The following is an 18,443-nucleotide window of genomic DNA, read 5'->3' as shown; positions in this document are numbered from 1 at the left end:
GGATTCCACTTGAAAAGTTATGATGCTTACTGAGCATTTATACAACCCTGCAGTTATGTCTAGTGTCTGATAAAGCAAAGATACAGTCCCTGTTCCTGATTCCTCTTAGCCCAATGAAGCGGTGTGAGCCAGCCGTCCTATGTTGGAAGGAAAGAGCTGAGATCTCCAGATAGGGAGTCCATCGACTCGCACGTCTTTGCTACTTACGGTGTTGTGATGAGGTGGGAAATCAAAGGTGTATTCATCCCCCAGCAGCTGGTTATAGACACAGGCTCCGTGAGGCTTTTGGTCATAAGCACCGTAATAGTCATAATCCAAAATCTAAAAATAAAGTGGGGAGGAGAGAAAGACAATGAGGAAATACAACCCACGGTGACGTATGGGGGAAGGGCGGAGGGGGCTGGAGCAGGTCTGGGCAGCAAATCAGCTTTTGCCTTGCAAGTGATTTGGATGAGATTTTGACTGTATTCAGCCTGTACCTGGAAAGCAAACCACTGCAGATCATTGCAAATGCCCCCCGCCCTCCCTTTTGAAATAGGAAGGAGTTCAGATCTGAGGTTCGAGCTGATCTACCGGTTGCGAACACCACCGCCCCAAACCAAACCACCCCGTGTCAGTCACCAGCCCCCTGTACCATTCACCAGGGCTCCGTCGCTTTACCCCGCAGTGGTGACATTTGAGTTACTGCCATGCTTACGGGAGCTGCTCCTCGTGTGTTGAACCAGCCAGGTCTCTCCCAGCCGTGTCTCTCCTGGAACACGCAGCCTTGCTGTAGCAGCTCCTTCGCAAGAAGGGGACAAAACACATCCTATGCATTAGAAAAAGCTGGGCGATAAGCGCCTGATCACACTGGCCTCCATCCAGCCACTTCCAGGCTGTAGCCATTAAATATGGATTCAAGGGTAGATTGCATTGTGAACGGGCATCTATTAGTTCTTGCATAACATGGAGTTTGCCTGGATGGCTAGTCCCCCTGCTTCTCCAGCCTGGCACAGGGTAATGCAACCTACAGTAGGTGCTATAATCAGGGCCTTACAGTAACGGGAGATACCCTTAACATCCCAATAAGCAACTTATCCTTTGATCCAACTGGGGTAAGTTATTCGTCTGACTACTACCCTGTAACAAGGAGTTGCACAAGTCCATCATGCCAAGTTCATGCCACATAGCATCAATGACTGACAAGCCAGATGTTCCCCACAACACGGCCCCAATATACATGTCTACAGTGGTAATATTAACCGCGTTTAATATTTAGATGGCCCTTTTGTGCCTCCACCTTCCACAGCCCAGACCTGCACATAGTAATTAGGCGGGCCACGGGGATACATTTGTTTTGTGTTTATGTTCAAAAAGAATAGTTTTTGTTGAATATTTTAGAAATGATTCACCTCTATTTATAAAACATAGCACATGTTCCGGACCGCTGTGTATAAATACCAGGCTGTCAGTCAAACGGGCATCACTTATTAAGCAATCTATTAAAAAGCTGCATTTTCTCAGTAACGGGGAACAACCGAGCTGTCGACTGGACGGGGGAACAAGGAAAGGGGGAAAAGTCCATTTGGCTGCTCATATCCCTGCTCCGCATTTGGGGAAAGAGGAAGGCAAGAGGAAATGGTGTCACCTGAACTAACAAACTGAAACTGGCTTGGGAAACCTGTTTTTTTTAATTCGGGCCTTATTCAAACTGGTAGGAAAGCAAATGGAAGCAAGACTAGCATCCAGGAGTGAGCCTGAAAACCGGGACTCCTGCCAGGGCGCTGCAATTTAGACATCTGGGCCACAAGTAACCTGCTGCAGAGCATACAACAATGCCTCATCCAGGAGCCCAGATAGCATTTCCCTTACAGAAAACTAAAGAGCAGCTAGCACAGGCTTAAAACCCCTGCCAGGGAGGCCCAGACCAGGTCGAGCTCCGGGCTATTTAAACCTCTGTCTCTCTCTTAGCCTCAGCCCCTCGGTCGTCTCACGTTTGCAGGGTACGCGAGTACTTCCTTCCCTTTTTCGTGCCCTCGTGACGAGGTATTTAGCAGATTCACTGGAATCCAACAGGGCCGGCCCGTGCCACGAGTGCTGGTGCTATGACCTCGAATTGCAACCTCTGGGCTGTCCGCCACGTGACTCAGACCCCACGCGAGTGCAGTGGTGAATGATAATCTGGCCATAGCATGGTACCAATCCCTCGAGACAGACCAGAGAGGAAAAACAAATGTCATCTTTGGAGATTGGCTTTGAGAAACCTTCCTCCTGGAGCTGTTCTGCTACCACATCCTATCCAGGTCGTGTGCAGCTCAAGCCAAGCCGGCGTGGTGTTTCGGAGGCAGTCACAGGCAGGCCAGGAACAGAGAGCCTTGTAATCTGCCACCCGCCACTAGCCTGCTATTAATACAGTGCCATCTGCTTCAAAAGCATCGCTCTCCCACACCACAGCCCCGCGCGTCACTCAGCGAGGCTGGCGAGGCAGCCAGGGAGAGGGCTGGGTTTTAACGAGCTCCATCCCAAGGCGGTTCAGCCACCTGGGCTCATTTGGAGCAGCTGGGGGAGGATGCCAGGAGCTGAGCAGGATCTCACCTCCTGGCATATTTCTCTATCCGTCCCACAGCGGCGCCAAACCCACCCCAGGACAACGTCCGGCACTAGCCATAAAAGAGATGGCTTCATAGCTGCTGTATGCCATGGAGTTGCGCCTGCCCGTGCTGGCAGTGCAGCTGGAGTCTGGGGGCAGCCCTGCTTCCAGTCTTCCCCTTCCTCAGCAAGGAAGTTGTAGGTTTTTTGCACTGCTTAATGATGCCCCTTGAAGCCAAATGAGTAACTGCTGTTACAGATTCAGGGCCATCAATTGCTGTGGATTTGCATGAATCAGGACATGGTGATGGACAAGCTTTGCTTAGAGAGATCCTGGTGCCCGGCTCCCTCAAGCCACCCCTTCCCACAAGGGTAGGCCCCCTGACCTCGTGCAGGGGGTCTTTCCTCATGTTGCGCCCAGCCAGCGGCTCGTCGTATGGGAAGACGACCGAGTAGTTCTTGGCGTACGACTCGTGGCTTCGCTCCCGTATCCAGCGGTTGTTGTTGGTGAGCGAGTGGTGAAACCTCCTGAAAGGCAAAGAGGAAGGAGCCTTCAGGAGCAAAGCCATCAATGCATCACTCACCTCCCATCAAAAGGAAGCTGCCCGCTTGGCTCGCCGGAGTCTCCGGCTGAAATGACAGCCCCCATCGTGCTGAGAGCTGTATACTCGCACGGAGTGAAAGCCAGCCCTGGCTGCCGAGAGCTTGCAATGCAAGGAGATAAGGGAGCACAACCGAAGCATACCCCACACGGTAAGGCTCCCAGCCTCCCGGAGAAGGATGTCCGGGCAATTTGGGAGAAGGGATAAAGAGGGCCAGGGGCCAGAGCGCGCTGTGATACAACTGTTCTCTACTTTCCAGGTCCTACAGGCAGCAGAATTAAAGTCACAGTGTTACAACCTGGCTAATTACCAGGAATGAGACGCTTGGGCTCTGTGTAGGCCCCTTGACGGTAGCGCTGGCGCTGCCCTGGGCCCAGCAGGAAGCTTCTTGGCACTCTGTGCTAAAACCTCTGTCTCGACCGATGACCAACCTCTGTCCTGACCCTTGCTTTTTCAGTCTTGGCACTAAAGCCCCACAGTCCTGCATCTGCACTTCAGTTATAACCATTACTACCTCTGGTCTTTCAGCCCTGGCTCCCCGTAATGCACCTGTCACACCTCCGTCCCTTCCTTTCACCTGGAACAGGGTTTGTCCATAAAGACACCGGTTACGAGCGGACACCCTGCAAGAACGTCCTCCTGGCCGGAGGAGCTGGCCGGTCTACCCGTGCAGCTGCTCGGGAGCAGGGCAGCGAGTCTCGGAAGCAGTAATAGGAATCCTATGTCGTGCAACCTTCCCGGCAGCGTTTCACCCCTCCTCGCACAAACCCCGGCTCTCATCCTGCAAAGATCCGCCGAGAGATGGGAAATGTCAGCGGCACCGAGAGAAAACCAGCCAGGACGGGTGAACGAGGGAGGTAACGGGCAGCGAGAACGCTCCTTTGCTTTTCATAGGTATGAAGGTCCCAATTCAGGTCCACAGTGAAGTCTCATTGATTTCAAGGGGAAATAAGCACTTGCTGAAGGGGTGTCCTGACTCACATGTGAGCATAGCGAGCTGAGGGGAAGCCCCGATTGACACCTGGCTGTTTAAAGACTGAGCAGAGCCCCCTCAGCCCTTCCCGCAGTCCTGCCAGCTCTGACTTTCTCTCTAAACCCACTGAAATGCTGGCAGGAGGCAGGGAGAGCAAGGGTGGGTTGGTCGGTTTTATATAACCCTGCTGCTTTGCTTGAACACAACAGGGATTAACATTTAGCTCTTGCTGCTCAGGAGCTAACAGCATTGCAAATGCCCACTCTGTGTTATATCACCAGAGATCGGCTCCAGCTGCGGGACTGGAGCCTGGGTGCTGAGTTCCCACATGGCGGGGCAGGGGCTGGCTCTTGTTTGCTTTGGGATCCTTTGGAAAAGAAGAGACATTCTGCAAAATGCTGATTGGAGCTGGGATCTCAAATGCCCTTGCTCCTCCTTGTCTCTACCACGAGCCCCGAATGCTTTTTCCTCTGGACCAAAATGCGACAACCTGGATACCTGGCCTGTCCTGGGCATTCACATCTGGGCTTTGTTCTGCACTCCCCCTTTGCGGTGGTCAGCACGGACAACAGCTGAACAAGCAGTCGTTCCCCATGGGTTTGTGTGCATGGCGATGAACGTGTGGGAGGACATCCGCACAGCGAGGTTTCATGGGTCCACCGAGGCGCAGCCTGGAATAGCCATGACTATGTCTAGCCCCACAATTTTGGGGCCTATGCAGAGCAAAGGGCATGGCTTCCAAAATTAGTTAACATGGTAAAATTTAGCCAGTGGAATGGGATAGCCCCAGATCTTCCCTCTCTCCCATCACTAAGTCGCACATCTAGCACCCTGTGCAAAGAGGACTTGCTCTAGAAGCCAAACCAAAATAAAAAAAGGATGAACCCTACTGTATTCACTACATCCCCACCCCAGTGGGGTGTCTCTGCAAGCTAACGTTGCCTGCCTAGAGTGTCAGATCCTCCGTAGATCTGAGAGGGACACAAGCATTAAGCTCCAACTTCTCACATCAGCATCACTGTGCAATAAGGATGCTCAGCTCATTGAAAGGGGTAGGACAAACTCCAGAGCCCATGAGATGCCTGATGCACATCTCCCAAGCAATGCACCTAAACACAGGTTTTAATGGCTCCTGTAACTTCTCCTTCCAGATGCGAGGGACAAGGAGCAGGAGGAATGCCATCCACGTGAGACATGGGAAAACTGGCAGGTCCTCCTTGCTCACAACTAGGACTTAATACACATAGTGATCGGGGTAGAGGTGACGCATTCGCCCAGCCTATCTGGACAGCTCTTTGCCACGTGGTGCTCTGACCATCGTGAGCAGGGTGCACGGAGGAGCGTCGTGTTGCGTACCTCGTCCAAGGTAATTGCAAACTCTGAGGCCAAACTCTGAGCCGTGGCTGGTGAGACCCAACGCAGCACCAGTGAATTCACTGCTTGTTGGCATTGCTGTCCCGGGAGTGACAGCATCCTGAGCCAGACCGCCCACCTTCCCGCACTTGGCACAGTCGCTGCTGCTTGGGCAGGACAGATGCCGTTGTCCATCACCCTACACATTTCCACCAGGGAAAAAGGAGCATTAAACGTCACCGTCCGTCACGCTGAGCACTAATCAATCAGTTCTCTCCCCAGTATAAATGCACAGAGGCTGGGGACCAGTCTCTATGGCTTCCACAATGCGCCCCATGGCAGCCACCTCTGCACAGGACTAGGCTAGCCTTAGTGAGAGACTGGGCAATATACTGAACAAGGCTTTTTCAGCTTTCAAGTGGTTCTTCCCAGTTCCCATGCATTTCGTCCTCATTACCCTAAATTATCAAATGCCATCGAAGCCTCAAGAGGAACCAGTGAAGGGGATGATGATCTAGGCAGTAGCCCCAGACGCTGCTACGCGTTACCTCTATCAAACACGAGCGGTCCGGGAGAGCAGAGAGGCGGTCTGGGGACGAGCAGGACAAACACGGGGAAGGCAAGATACAACCTCAAAAGATATATTAGTCAACTCTCCTCCACCCAGTCTAAAAATCACTTATTGCAAGGAAAGCAAATGCATGCCACATTATACAGTCAATGTTCTGGGTGCCTGAATATACATCAGGGCTTCGAAAAACAAGTGCATAATTGGCTCTGACTAATGCATGAGTGTCTGGGAGGCAAAGTCCCAGCTGTACCGAAACAGTAACAAGTATGTGACACACTCTCCTTTGAGCCAGTCCCCTAAAGGATAAAAGCCTTCTACTGCAGGCAGCTGAAGGAATTCCTGCTTTAGCTCAGGTTTTGTGACAACGTGCTGCAAAGTCCTAGATTTAAACCCACTGCTGAGCCATGTGTGCAAGCAGCTAATTGTTACTTTTCTAAATCTCTCTTTTAACCTAGTTTTTTTCCAGTGGGGAAAGTAAAGCACTAAGAGAGGAAGGGCCTTTCTTAAATCCACCCAGCAGACCAGTGGCTGAGCGGGGAGAGTACAGAGTATAGGTCTCTTAGGCAGAGTCCTGTGCTGCAGGCACTGGGAAAGCTCCGCTTCCTTGATTTCCGTGGTCTGTGGTGGTGAATTTGTGCTGGAGAAGGGAGATGCTAAATTTGATTCTGTGTCCCACTTCCAGACCTTAAGAAACCAAAAGGTGAGACACTGCCTGTGAACTGTGCTGTACCAAATCGAATGGCAAACATCACGGCAGGGACAACGGGCCAAACTGCAGGCCAGCCCACGCCTCAGGCCATTGGGATGTGCAGTTCCCCCAGGGTTGTTTGCCAGCAGCCCGCACAGACCAAACTCCTGGATGCAGATTTACACCCTTGGAGCTGAGTCCCAAATCTGGCCCCATGGAGGGGGGAAAGGAGACTTCAGGCAAGTTGAGCTGGCCTCTTGCACAACGCTGCTTTAAACACAACCCTGCGCAAGTCGAGAGCCATGAACATTCTTCACATTTTTCATCCAATTCTCCCCAGACTGAAATATAAATAAAACCCAAAGCATTTTAAATTTGTTTGACATATTTTCATCTCTTAAACAGAAAACCTCCTAGCAGGAATGTGCCAGTTCAGCACATGCTCATATTATTATTAACAGAGACCTATAACTCATGGACAATAACCTCCCTCTCTCTTGCTGGTGGCACCTTTCCCATCCACTGATCTTGGCAAGCAGGGACGCGTTTTTCAGAATTACAGCAGGCTTCCTTCCAGCCCAAAGCCCCCAGGTCTGGAGCAGGAGAGCCAGACATCGGGCGAAAGGCAAGACAAAGTGTAATTTATTGGGCCCTTTAAAACAATATTTTCAACTTTCTTCCCCATTCTCTTCCTGCAGAGGAGACGCAAGGCACCTGGAAAAGGGCAGAGCTGAGCACAACAGCAAGAGGAAAAGGCTCTTTGCTTAGAGACGGGCCCCTCTCCCCACTCTTGCCATCCTAAGGTGTGGGGACCCCCGAATGCAGGAAACCCACTCCCCAACAATAAAAGGAAACCAAAAGATCGAGACTGAGCCGCACGAGGTCTGGAGACCCGGCTTATTAATGTGTATTCAATCGCATGTGCAGCTCCCCCAGCTGCCACCTTCAAAAGCCCCAGTCCATTGAGCAGGAGGGTAAATTTGTGATAGAAACAAGAGCAGTAACAGCTGCCAGGTGAAATATTTACCCACGAGCATCATGAAACGAGCCACGTTTGCACGTGTGGAAAAGGGAGATATTGGAAGAGGAACTTAATAAGAAGAGGAACGACAAGATCTGCAGCAGAAGCAAATATTAACCCAGGTCTGAAACCCAAAACACACAAAGAAGCCAAGCAAAGGGCCGGGGAACCAGCTGGCAGAAACAGAAACCAGCACAGAGCAAGGAGGCGCAGACCCGCAGGAGCTCCGCACACAGCCTGCCCAGGTCTGCTCCCCTCCACCCAAAATGTGGGGTAATTGTGCTTGACTTCAGACATTTCTCTCAGCCCACGCTATGAATATTTGAGTTCATAAAAGTGACCTGTGAGTTTGCATCACATTAGTTGAATGGATCAAACTGGGCCGAAAACAAAAGAACTACGCTGATTTTTTTCAACTGCCAAAACATTTCCATGCTTTAGGGTTATTGGTTGTAGCCGTGTTGGTCTAAGGACAGAGGCAGACAAGGTTCTTTGGGTAGATGTGAGATCTTTTATTAGAACAACCCAATAGTTGGGGAAAAAATGTTTTTGCAAGGTTTCGGGCACAAACGCCCTTCTTCAGGCTCGCTCTATCTCTCCTTATGCCTGAAGAAGGGTGTTTGTGCTGGAAAGCTTGCAACGAACAATTTTTCCAATGGTTTAGTTGGTCTAATACAAGATGTCACGTCTACCCAAAGAACTTTGTCTGCCTAAAACATGCCTATTGCTTGTTTCACTAATTAGCTGTATTTAATGTTTAAAAACGGGTAGAAAAGAAAAGAAACGAAACGAAAAGAAAAGAAAAGGGGTGGGAGTGAGTAGAAACAAAATGGGTTTTCCTTTTGGGAGCAAAAAATCAGATACGCTTTGTTTTGAGCTGAACCAAAATGTGTCCCTTCTCTCTGACTTTTTGCATCATCCAGAGAGCCAACAAATAAGCTATTTGCCCTTTTTCTCTTCTTCTTACTTGGGCAGCTGTGCTATTCTTTGCTTCCTGTGCAGCGTCGTTGTGGACGTTTGAACACCTACCCCCTTTCACCCAGTTGTGGCTTTACATCAGTGGTGGGTGAGGTGATGCACGGACACACATCCATGTTGTGGAAAACTCATCCTCCACGTAGCTCCTCCAAAGCCAAAAGAGTTACGTGACGTCAGGACTGGCGATGGGGTAAAGTGCCAGGGGATCTATCGAGATGAAAGCTGCTGTCTGTGATGCTGGATTAAGTACTACTGTGTCTAAACGTTTCTGCTTACTCTTTCCGCTGCTGCTAACATATAGACACAGTTGTCTGAGCAGGCAGCTGTCCACCAAGGGCTGGGAGGATGAGGAGGAGATAAAGGCCAGAACTTCAATCCATAAAGAGCAAAGACAGCATCTCCAGCAAACCTGAACCTGCCAAAGCCCAGAAAGCTTGGATGTCAATCACGTGCCCTGCTGAGGCCCAGACTTCACCCAGGAGCTGTTATAAGGCACTCATAAGACAACCTAGAAACCTCAGGTGGAGATGTAGCTCCTCACTGTAGGATGCTGGCAGATGGACGCCTGCAGTTTGCAAGAAGAGCACTGCACGAGAGGGGAACGAGGACAGCAAGAACAAGTAAAGATGCACCACGGAGAGGGGAAGGAGGAATGAGCTGAGATACAGGACCATGAATCTGGGGTTTCTTAACTCATGCTCCTCACTCTGATACAGGCTCCTCCTATGGCCTTTGCCAAAGCACTGACCCCTCTTCTGCATCGGGGCTTTCCCTCCAGTAGATGCAAACGGGGAAAACACCAGCATTGCTGGCAGACTGTGCATCATGCCAGTAGTGTCCCCGATGGGGAAGAATGCAACACAAGACGGCGAAGCCCAGCCTTGTTGAAAAGCAGCCTCAGGGTTACATGGCTCTCCTGTTCACCCAGCATGAGATTGAGAGGTGGGCTTGCGAGGGTGGGAGTACAGGCCGATAGGACGGGCTGCCAGTTTATGGCCGTCTGGGCACTCCAAAATCTCAGAGTGGCACGGCGGGAACGAAGCTGCGATGCTCCGCTCTGGATCTTGAACCTCACAAAGCTTTTTGCTTGCATGTCGCTCCTCTTGCAACACTGCAGCAGGGTCCACCCTAGCAGCCCCTTTCAGCCGCAAAATCCCGAGGCACCGAATACGACACAGGACGTCCTTCTACTGGCCCCTACTGGAAGAAGGGGCGGACGGCACTAGCCTGGTTCCAGGAGTTTCTGCTGGGCTTCCTCATATAGCGATGCGATGTGAAAAGCCTTGCCTCTGCAAGTTGCTGTTGGCATCGCACCTGCGAAAACCCAAACCCAAGAAAACCTGACGGAGAAAGAAACGGCGATCACGGAGCCAGCGTCGGCACGTTGCAAGCCTCCCGGCCCCATCAGACTGCAGGAGGCACAGGGGGGGAAAAGATCATCTTTCTCCAATTGAAATCTTCACCTCGATTATTAACTTAGAGGACTAGGCACGGCGCTAATTGAACAACAACAAAACCCAAATGCAATTACCCTGTCCTCTCTCGTCATTACACTCTCCTCGTGTCTGATGGAAGCTGTTTGCACGGAAACGGAATGAGGGAAATGAGATAAAACCAACATGTAAATTCATTAAAGCTATTAAGCGTAATTGATTCCAGCTCCTCCGAGAGGGAGGCAGCTGCAGAGAGACCAACCCTACATTCAGAGAAAAAGTGACATTGTCTGCCCCGGACACCCGGTTCTGCCTGAGATCCAGTGCAAGCAAAACTGTGTTAGCAATAATGGTCCCGGTGCGGTTACGGCACAGCCTGAAAGCAAGCAGCTCCCAGCCATTCGCTCCAGGGCCTTGCTCTCTCGGCTCTCAGTCCCACGGCGTGAGACTACAGATCCGAGAAGCTAGACGAGCCATAATAGAGAACAACCCACGCTGTCAGAGGCAGGTACAATCTACCTGGAGCAACCATATGACCCATAACAACACCTCACCTTAATCAGCAGGCCGGTATCACTGGTCCCCATTTTATCCGTGGGGAAACTGAGGCACAGAGCTGGATCGTTTGGCAGGTCAACGTGAGAGCTGGAAATAAGCGTCCCAGTCCAGTGCTCTCTGCAGTACACCACCCTGCTGTGTTTGAGGTTGGACCCTGGCTCTCAGATGCCAAAGGGTATGAAACTGGGGTGAAGGTAAGGGGCAGGAAGAGCCTTTGGGTTCCTCTTAGTACCGCATTCCTCCACCTGTTCAAGCATCGGGACAGACCCCATACCCCAAATCCAGAAACGGATGCAGCCCCGGGAATGCAATCTGCAGTTCGCGCCAGCACCAAGCCAACTATCTCGCTGTTTATAACTGGTAGGAAATGTCTCTGTTCCCAACGTGCTGCTCTGCATCCCACCTGGCTGCACCGGAGGGAGATGGGAAGACCCTGGCATTGAGGCCAGACCCAGGCTATCACCTTGGGAAGGGGTTTTTTTTTGGAAGCTGTTTCCTTACTTCGAGTCAAGCTCTAGCTCCTCCACCCCATCAGAAACCTCTCAGCAGTGAGAACACAGCACACGCATTATCAGCACCGGGAGAGGCCCCGATATGACCGCCTCTCCTTGCCTGCTCAGACAAAGCCCCCGCTTCTTGTGGGGTGCAAGGGATGCATTTCTGTCCTTCTGGATACAGAGCAAGGCACAGCACTCTGCCTCTTGGGCCTAAATGACCTAGTGGCCCAAACCACCATGTGCACAGCTGGATTGCCAAAGGCCCTGACAATTCAGAGGTGCTTGCAATTAGGGCTACGACAGCGGCACCAAAGGGCTATTCTCACCAAGCAGTGCTGCAAACGCTCACGCTTTCTTTATGACTCTCACAAGCATCGGTGCCTCCCTTAAAGCCCCAACCTTTTCAAACCACACGAGCACAGGAGCATCTGAGCTTTCAGTCAGATCCCACGATGCCAGCCCTCCCGGTTTCAGAGACGAGCATGGGCACGTCACCCAGCGAGCCCCGAATTCGCAAAGGCCAGGAGGGACAAACAACAAGAGCGCCACATTCATTACGTTTGAGATGAGCCTGCCCCATGAGCTGGGAATCACACACTTCAAGCACGCCTGTTACTGGTGCGTGCTCGGACCCATCTCTAAAGCCGACCACCCCGGCGAAGAAGAACGGGATTCTCCACGAAGCGTTTTGCGTCGACCGATGAAGACGCTGAGTGGCGACGTGGGTTCGGGTCCTTGCTCTGGCTTGGGTTCTGCGCATGGCCTTGGGCCACGATTCACCATCTCTGCAGAAAGGGAATCCAGTGCTGCCTTTCCCTTACTCTTCATCTATCTCTTCTATCTAGATTACAAGCTCTTTGGAGCAAATACTGCCTCTTACCAGGAATTTGTACCATGCCTAGCACGATGAAGCCGTCCTCTGATTGAGCTTCACTATGTCCTACCGTCTCCCAGTATTGACGGGGGGCATTTCTAGCCCAACTCACCCAGGTGGAAATGCAGCTCCCAGCCCCTGCCGGAAAGATGAGACCCTTTCAACCAAACCAGAGCAGAACTCTTCTCCTAGACACACAGTTTTCTTTCAAATGTATTTACAGCATTTAACAGGGCCACAAGGCTTGGGGTGGGAATACGTGCCTGATATCATAGCTGTACATATCCTTTTCAGGACGCCCATGAATAATCCAGTGGGCTAGTTCCTTCCCGCAGCCACCTCCGAGCATCATTCCTGAGGGAGAAGAGGAAGGAGAGAGGGGTGCTGGTGACTCAGAGGAGCTATTTGAGTTGCTCCAAATCTGCCGTACATGCAAATCCCTGCTGAGGTTGACAGGAGCCTTGCCTGGGAAGTGATGGCAAGATTAAGCCCTTATTGCCTCAAGCCAGAAGTATTTTACATCGGCCTTGATTCTACACCCCACAAAGTCCATTGGGCTAAAGGCAGGCACTTGAATTATGTTTTTTTTTTTTTAAAGGTCTTATCTTACCTGCACTGTTGAAGCCACAACCAAGGAAAAAGCCCCGGACCTCTGGCGCTTCCCCCATGAGAGGCTTATGGTCGGCTGTGAAGGATTCTGCAAGACAGCAAAGACGACACAGCCCATCAGCAAAGCCACGAGCTCCCGCTGCAATTCAAACAGGCACTTTCCTACGTGTTCGACACTGGCTTGCTTCTGGTCGTGCTGTGCCGGTACTCGGCCTCTGCTCCTGCCCCCTTCGAACTCAAGATGCTCATTTCATAGACTCATTGAAAGTTTGGGTTGGCAGAGACCTCAGGAGGTCACATCTAGTCCAACCCCCTGCTCCAAGCAGGACCAGCCCCAACTACATCATCCCAATATCATCCCTATATAGGCATTGCCATTGCAGGAATACCGCCAGCCTGGCCCTTGCCATTAAAATTCCTCATCTGTGTGTTGCCCTCAAGGTATCCAGAGATCTCAGAGGTATTTGTCTTCCCCCTTGTACCAGGAGGATGGTTTCCAAAGAGGAGGCCTTCAGTGACATGGGTAAAGGGTGAACTTCAGGGGAATGCTCTACACTATGCCACCCATGAAGTGCAATGGCTAATATGTCTCAATCTAATTAAATTAGCAGTTGCTCTCAGGCTTCCTCATTCCTCCAAGATCATTACGCTCTTTCCCCTTATCCCACGCAGGTCAAAAAGTGGCGTCCCTCCATGAGTCATCTCTTCAAGGGCTGGACTACGTTCATACTTTAATTTTTTTTTTCTTAATCTGTTTTTGCTGATGTGCTCCATGCATTTAAAATAAACCCTTCTTTATAAATCTAATGGACTGCAGCTGAACAGCTGCTCAGGGCTCCTGTGTTAATGATGTCTCTTTCTGCCAATTCCTGCTCCAGCTATGGCTGTCAAAAAAAATTATATATATATATATATATTTATTTATTTATATTTGCCAGGCTGGGATGGAAGAAGGAAAACGCCCGGCAGGTCAATGAGTTGTTTTAAACCTTTGTGCAGTAGCTTGGAAAACACGCTCTCCATCCACTGGGGTGTCAGTTTTGGTTTATGTGATCCCCCTTTGGGTTTTAGCTCCACGCGGCCATTTTCAGCTAATTCATGTCGTCTCCCTCTCCAGGGAAGGGAGCATTAGCATGGCGAAGAGTAATCTCTTCGGAGCAGGAACCATCTCAGTTCTTTGCTTGCCCAGCACCCTGCATAGCGGGTCCTGTCTACCACTGGGATGCCTGGGTGATGCTACCAGAGAAATGAAGCATTAAATAATGCAGGGGCAGGTATAATTGTGAGAGTGTTTAGGGGCACTGAACAAACCCCTCACGAAAAGATGGCCTCAAACAGACTGCAGTAAAAGGAACATCTTAGCACATTAACAGGCTTGGCAATGAGGAGGCAACTCCTGCTGTTTTGGTACCCCCGAATTTTGGTAAAGAACAAGTATAGTGTCGTGAACTGTAATCCACCATCCAAAACAGGATGTCGCCTGGATGCCAGGCTTGTGCCTGTATTGGTTTTTAGGAAACCACCAAGGCATCTTACTGATGACACGCTCTGGACCCTGCACCAACAAGCATTGCGGTCAGGGATTTGACACGGTGCTGAGCGATGATTCAGTGCCGACTCCAGGGATGCTGGACAGACACCTCTGTAGTGAGCAGCTCTCGTCTGAGAACTGAGTGACAGCTGCCCTGCTTCTCTTGGGTGATGATCAGCTAAAACTATAATCCAGGGAGCCCTGGCTGCAATTATTCAGGCTGAACTCTTCTCCGAACTTCCCCTTAGACTTGCTGCTTTTGCTTGTACGAGGGACAGCCCTGACACAAAGCCCCGTGTCTGGCCACTCGTTTCAGAGCTGCCGGGGAGGCTTGGGATCTGGATCTGGAGCTGAACCTTGTGGGCTGGGCTCACCTCCCATCTCTACGGGACCTTTAGAGCAGCGGTGCTCAAGCTTTCAGCTCCGTAGGCTAGATGAGTGGCATCGGGGCAGACTGCAGGCTTATTTAGTCTGGAGAAGAGCAGACTGAGCAGGGATTTGATAGCAGCCTTCAACTCCCTGCAGGGGGGCTGCAAAGAGGATGGAGCTGGGCTGCTCTCAGTGGGGGCAGATGAGATGACCAAACAAGGAGCAATGGGTTCAAGTTGCAGTTGAGGTTGGCTATTAGGAAACTTTCTCGCTAGGAGGGTGGTGAAGCACTGGAACAGGTTACCCAGAGGGGTGGTGGACTCTCCACCCTTGGAGGTTTTTAAGGCCCAGCTTGACAAAGTCTCGACTGAGATGATCTGGTTGGGGCTGGTCCTGCTTGGAGCAGGGGGGTGGACAAGATGTGACCTCCTGAAGTCCCTTCCAACCCTCATTTCCTATCATGCTATGATTTGAGGAAGAGGACTCGCCATGACGGCACCTGCTAACCCTCCTCTACAGCAAACGCCTTACGAGGCAAGTGAGAACCTTTAACATTCATTTGCCAGGCAAGTCATGAAAACTAGGAGCTCAGAAACCTTATTTTCCAAAGCACCAATTGCCTGCACAGGAACGGTTTTGTTTGGGAAGGCAGGCCTGCGATAGAAACATCTGTCTGACGAAGGGAAAAGCCAGCGTGGTTTGGCTTCTGCTGCCCAGGCCATGTATCATATCATCAGCACAGATCCACGGTACATCCTCCACCTCCAGCATGGAAACGCTGAGCAAGCGGTGACTAGTGAGCCAGGGGAAGGAACGGGAGGTGACTGCCTGGCGGGAACAGGATTCAGGACACAAGTTCCTGCAGAGGGTTGAAGGAAGTCGGTGGCTGTTAAAGCACCTCGGTGTCTAGCATTCACCAGGGGTTGGTGCCTGGAGCAGAGGAGCAGAGAGATGGTGCTTAAGATTTTCCTGCAGAGCTCCCCTGGATAGCCAACAACTCGTTCCTAACCCCTGCTGCTCCAGCTCTTGGCCCCATCCAGCCTGAACAGGACACGTGCCCAGGGCAAGCGGCTGCAGATCTATGATTTTGAAACAAGGGCGTCCGAATTCTGCCCTCGCTGCTACGAGGAAGTTCCAGCTACTCGCAGCATCCAGCACAGCGCTGGCCTGGCCTGGACCTGTTAACATGCAGGATCAGCTAGTACAAGTTAGTTAACAGTTAGCAATCTGGGCTCATGGCAGAGGTGATCTCTTTTATTAGACCAAACAGATTTTTGGAAAAAAAGTTGTTTAATTGCAAGCTTTCGGGTGCAAACACCCTTCATCAGGCTAATTTGCATCATCACAGAACCTCACAAGAGAGGCGAGAGACTCTTTAACAGATAAGACCTGCCAGCCCAGAGGAGTTTTCCATCTATTGACTCCTCTGTGAAATCCTAAGAAATATGAACTTGCATTTCTACCCAGGAGAACTTTTACAATCTTTTCTCCAATGCCTGATGAAGGGCGCTTGTGCCCAACAGCTTGCAATTAAAGGCATTTTTTTGCAAAAATCTTGTTGGTCTAATTAAAGAGACCACCTCTACCATAAGCCCAGATTGCTTTCTCCTCTAGACCGATGCTGCTACAACCTGGATACCTTACCAGTTAGCAGAAGTTTGCATAAGACTGAAGCCTGCTTACCTGGGCTGTGTTTTTACCCTCTGCCCTTAGCAGCGCGTACAACATCTAACCCTCTGCAGCTCCTTCCCAGTCTCCAGCCCACTCTGTCAAATCCTGCAACACTTTCGCCAACCTGGTTTCTTATGGTCCAAGAACTATACAAGTACCGAGCACATGCACTCACCCCCTAGGTTCCCCAGGGGCCAGTCAAATTGCAAATATAAAAAGGACTAGATCACCCTGCTTATAAAATATTTACCGTGAAAGCAAACAGCCCTGCTTTGTCATTGGTTCATGCTTTCCAGCCCCAACGTGGCTCAGGGTTTTTGCAGAGCGAATAGATGCTGGTTTAAAGCCCAGCATAGGCTCAGTGACCCTTTGGAAACTACATTACTGGGCTACACACATCTTACACTGCTCTGCAAAGAGCTGATTTCCTTCTGGAGAGCGCTGGCCACACTCGCACTCCAACTCAATCAAAGCCGCCCTTCTTCGGGCCGACGCATCTATCCTGTAAATGTCATGTTTTATCTGGTATGGGGCAAGAGATGTGTCCTACTTTCTACCAAGCAACTGTGCAGCTCCATCCCTGAGGGGCTGGAGGGTTTTTCCCTTTAAATGATTCAACAAAATGAGAGATGTCTTTTTTTTTTTTTAAACTTGATGGATTGCACTGGGGGAATTTCCTCAAGGCTCTCAGCCTAAGGGAAAAGGCTGAGCGCAATCTAGAGCCAGGGCTTGGCTCCAGGCAGATGTCATGCAAACCTCTCCGGGAAAGGTATTTTCATCCTGAACAGGATGGCTCAAGCTACTGGTAAGGCTCCCACAAACCACTGCCACCACAGCTCATCCCGAACCCCGTTTCCTTTGCTATCAGCCAGGCTGGCAGTGCTGGGACTGGCAGTTGTGTCAAAATGGCAAATCCGACAACTCTTTTCCCATGCCAAACCCCCCAAAGAAGTGGTTGTCAGACTTCTTAGACCCTGATTAGACAAGGCACCCCTCTTAGTTTTCACTCCATTTGCAACTAGGGAAAAATAAGAGCCATTCTCCTATTGCAAAGAACTCAGCTTCGGGGTTATCTTGTGAATCATGTTTGCACACCCACCGGAGTTAACAACAAGTGGCGACTTGAGGGCCCTCTGAAAAGGTCTCGAGGCACCCTGGTTAAGAAGCACTGCCCTCCAGGTTCAATTGTGCTGACTGAGGACAAGACAAGGGCATTTCTGCCAGAAGGACTGGTCCAGGTCCCCGACGTTGATGTTACCAAGTGCGGTCAGTGGGTTTCAGAGGGAATAGCTCAGAGCTGTGTCAGTGAGCCATGTGGTCCTGTCCAGGAGGCCCCAGCACCCCACAGGTTTGCAGCCAGGAGGGGTTTCAGTTTGAGCAATGGAAATGGAAATGCTGCAGCAGCCTTATTCCAGATGTGCAGCAATTCCCTAGTGAACACAGGCCTGTTCTGACTGGATGAAGACCACCTCTCTCCTAGCTCATTGAGGAGCGTGGAGGTGAGCGGCTGCCTAAGGCAACACAGGACTGCTCCTGAGCTCCATCCAACTCTCTCTGGAGCCTGGCAAGGGGAGGGCTAGCACTGGCTGACTAGCAGGAAAGACCCAGGTGCAGGCCGCAGCAACCATCAAGGTAACTAGGCTCGCTCAGCTGGGTTTAATGAAGCCATCCCCGTCTTGTTCTGAAGAGCGGCAGCTGGCTCTCTCTTCTAGCTCCCTGGAAAAGCCCCTTGCAGCATTTAACTCTTGCTTGCAAACAGTTTTCACTTATCTTAAAGCCCTGAAGCTTTTTTCTGGTTTGCCTACAAGCACAGGAACATTGGCTGGATTTGAAAGCCTGCAGGTGGGCTCTGAGCTCTGGGTCCCAGGACCAAGGCAGCCTCTATGCCCATTTTCTTTTCCAAGGGAAGTCACCATCACTGTGTTTTTATAGAGTGGGCTCAACTCTGAAGCCTGCTGAAAGCAATGGAAAGCCTCCCCGGGACCAAAGCTGCTCCATGTACCCTAAGCGAGCCCCCTTTCTACTCCCAGCCTCTAATCCCAACTCTTCCTGCCCTTAGAACAGTGCTGCAAAACCTTCTCCTTTGATAAAGCTTTCCCACCAGCACCTCAGCCTATTACCCAGGAAAACCTGCCCCAACCAGAGCT

The 18,443-nt window shown here is 51.0% G+C and overlaps 1 protein-coding gene across 2 annotated transcripts in view; it reads right to left on the bottom strand.

Moving 5' to 3' along the window:
- Positions 1-18,443, bottom strand: part of SARDH (sarcosine dehydrogenase) — a 76,803-nt gene that overhangs the window by 43,229 nt on the left and 15,131 nt on the right. For both annotated transcript variants that reach the window (XM_090022193.1, XM_090022192.1), the window contains exons 9-13: positions 12,727-12,813; positions 12,380-12,470; positions 2,955-3,096; positions 698-781; positions 208-321 (exon numbers count right to left, since the gene is read on the bottom strand). In XM_090022193.1, the coding sequence (XP_089878319.1) occupies positions 208-321; positions 698-781; positions 2,955-3,096; positions 12,380-12,470; positions 12,727-12,813 (518 nt within the window). The remainder of the gene's footprint in view (positions 1-207; positions 322-697; positions 782-2,954; positions 3,097-12,379; positions 12,471-12,726; positions 12,814-18,443) is intronic.

The sequence above is a fragment of the Crocodylus siamensis genome, chromosome 11, assembly GCF_052110815.1.
Source record: "Crocodylus siamensis isolate JL-2025a chromosome 11, ASM5211081v1, whole genome shotgun sequence".
Taxonomy (NCBI): domain Eukaryota; kingdom Metazoa; phylum Chordata; order Crocodylia; family Crocodylidae; genus Crocodylus; species Crocodylus siamensis.
This window is presented reverse-complemented; position numbering and strand designations above follow the sequence as displayed.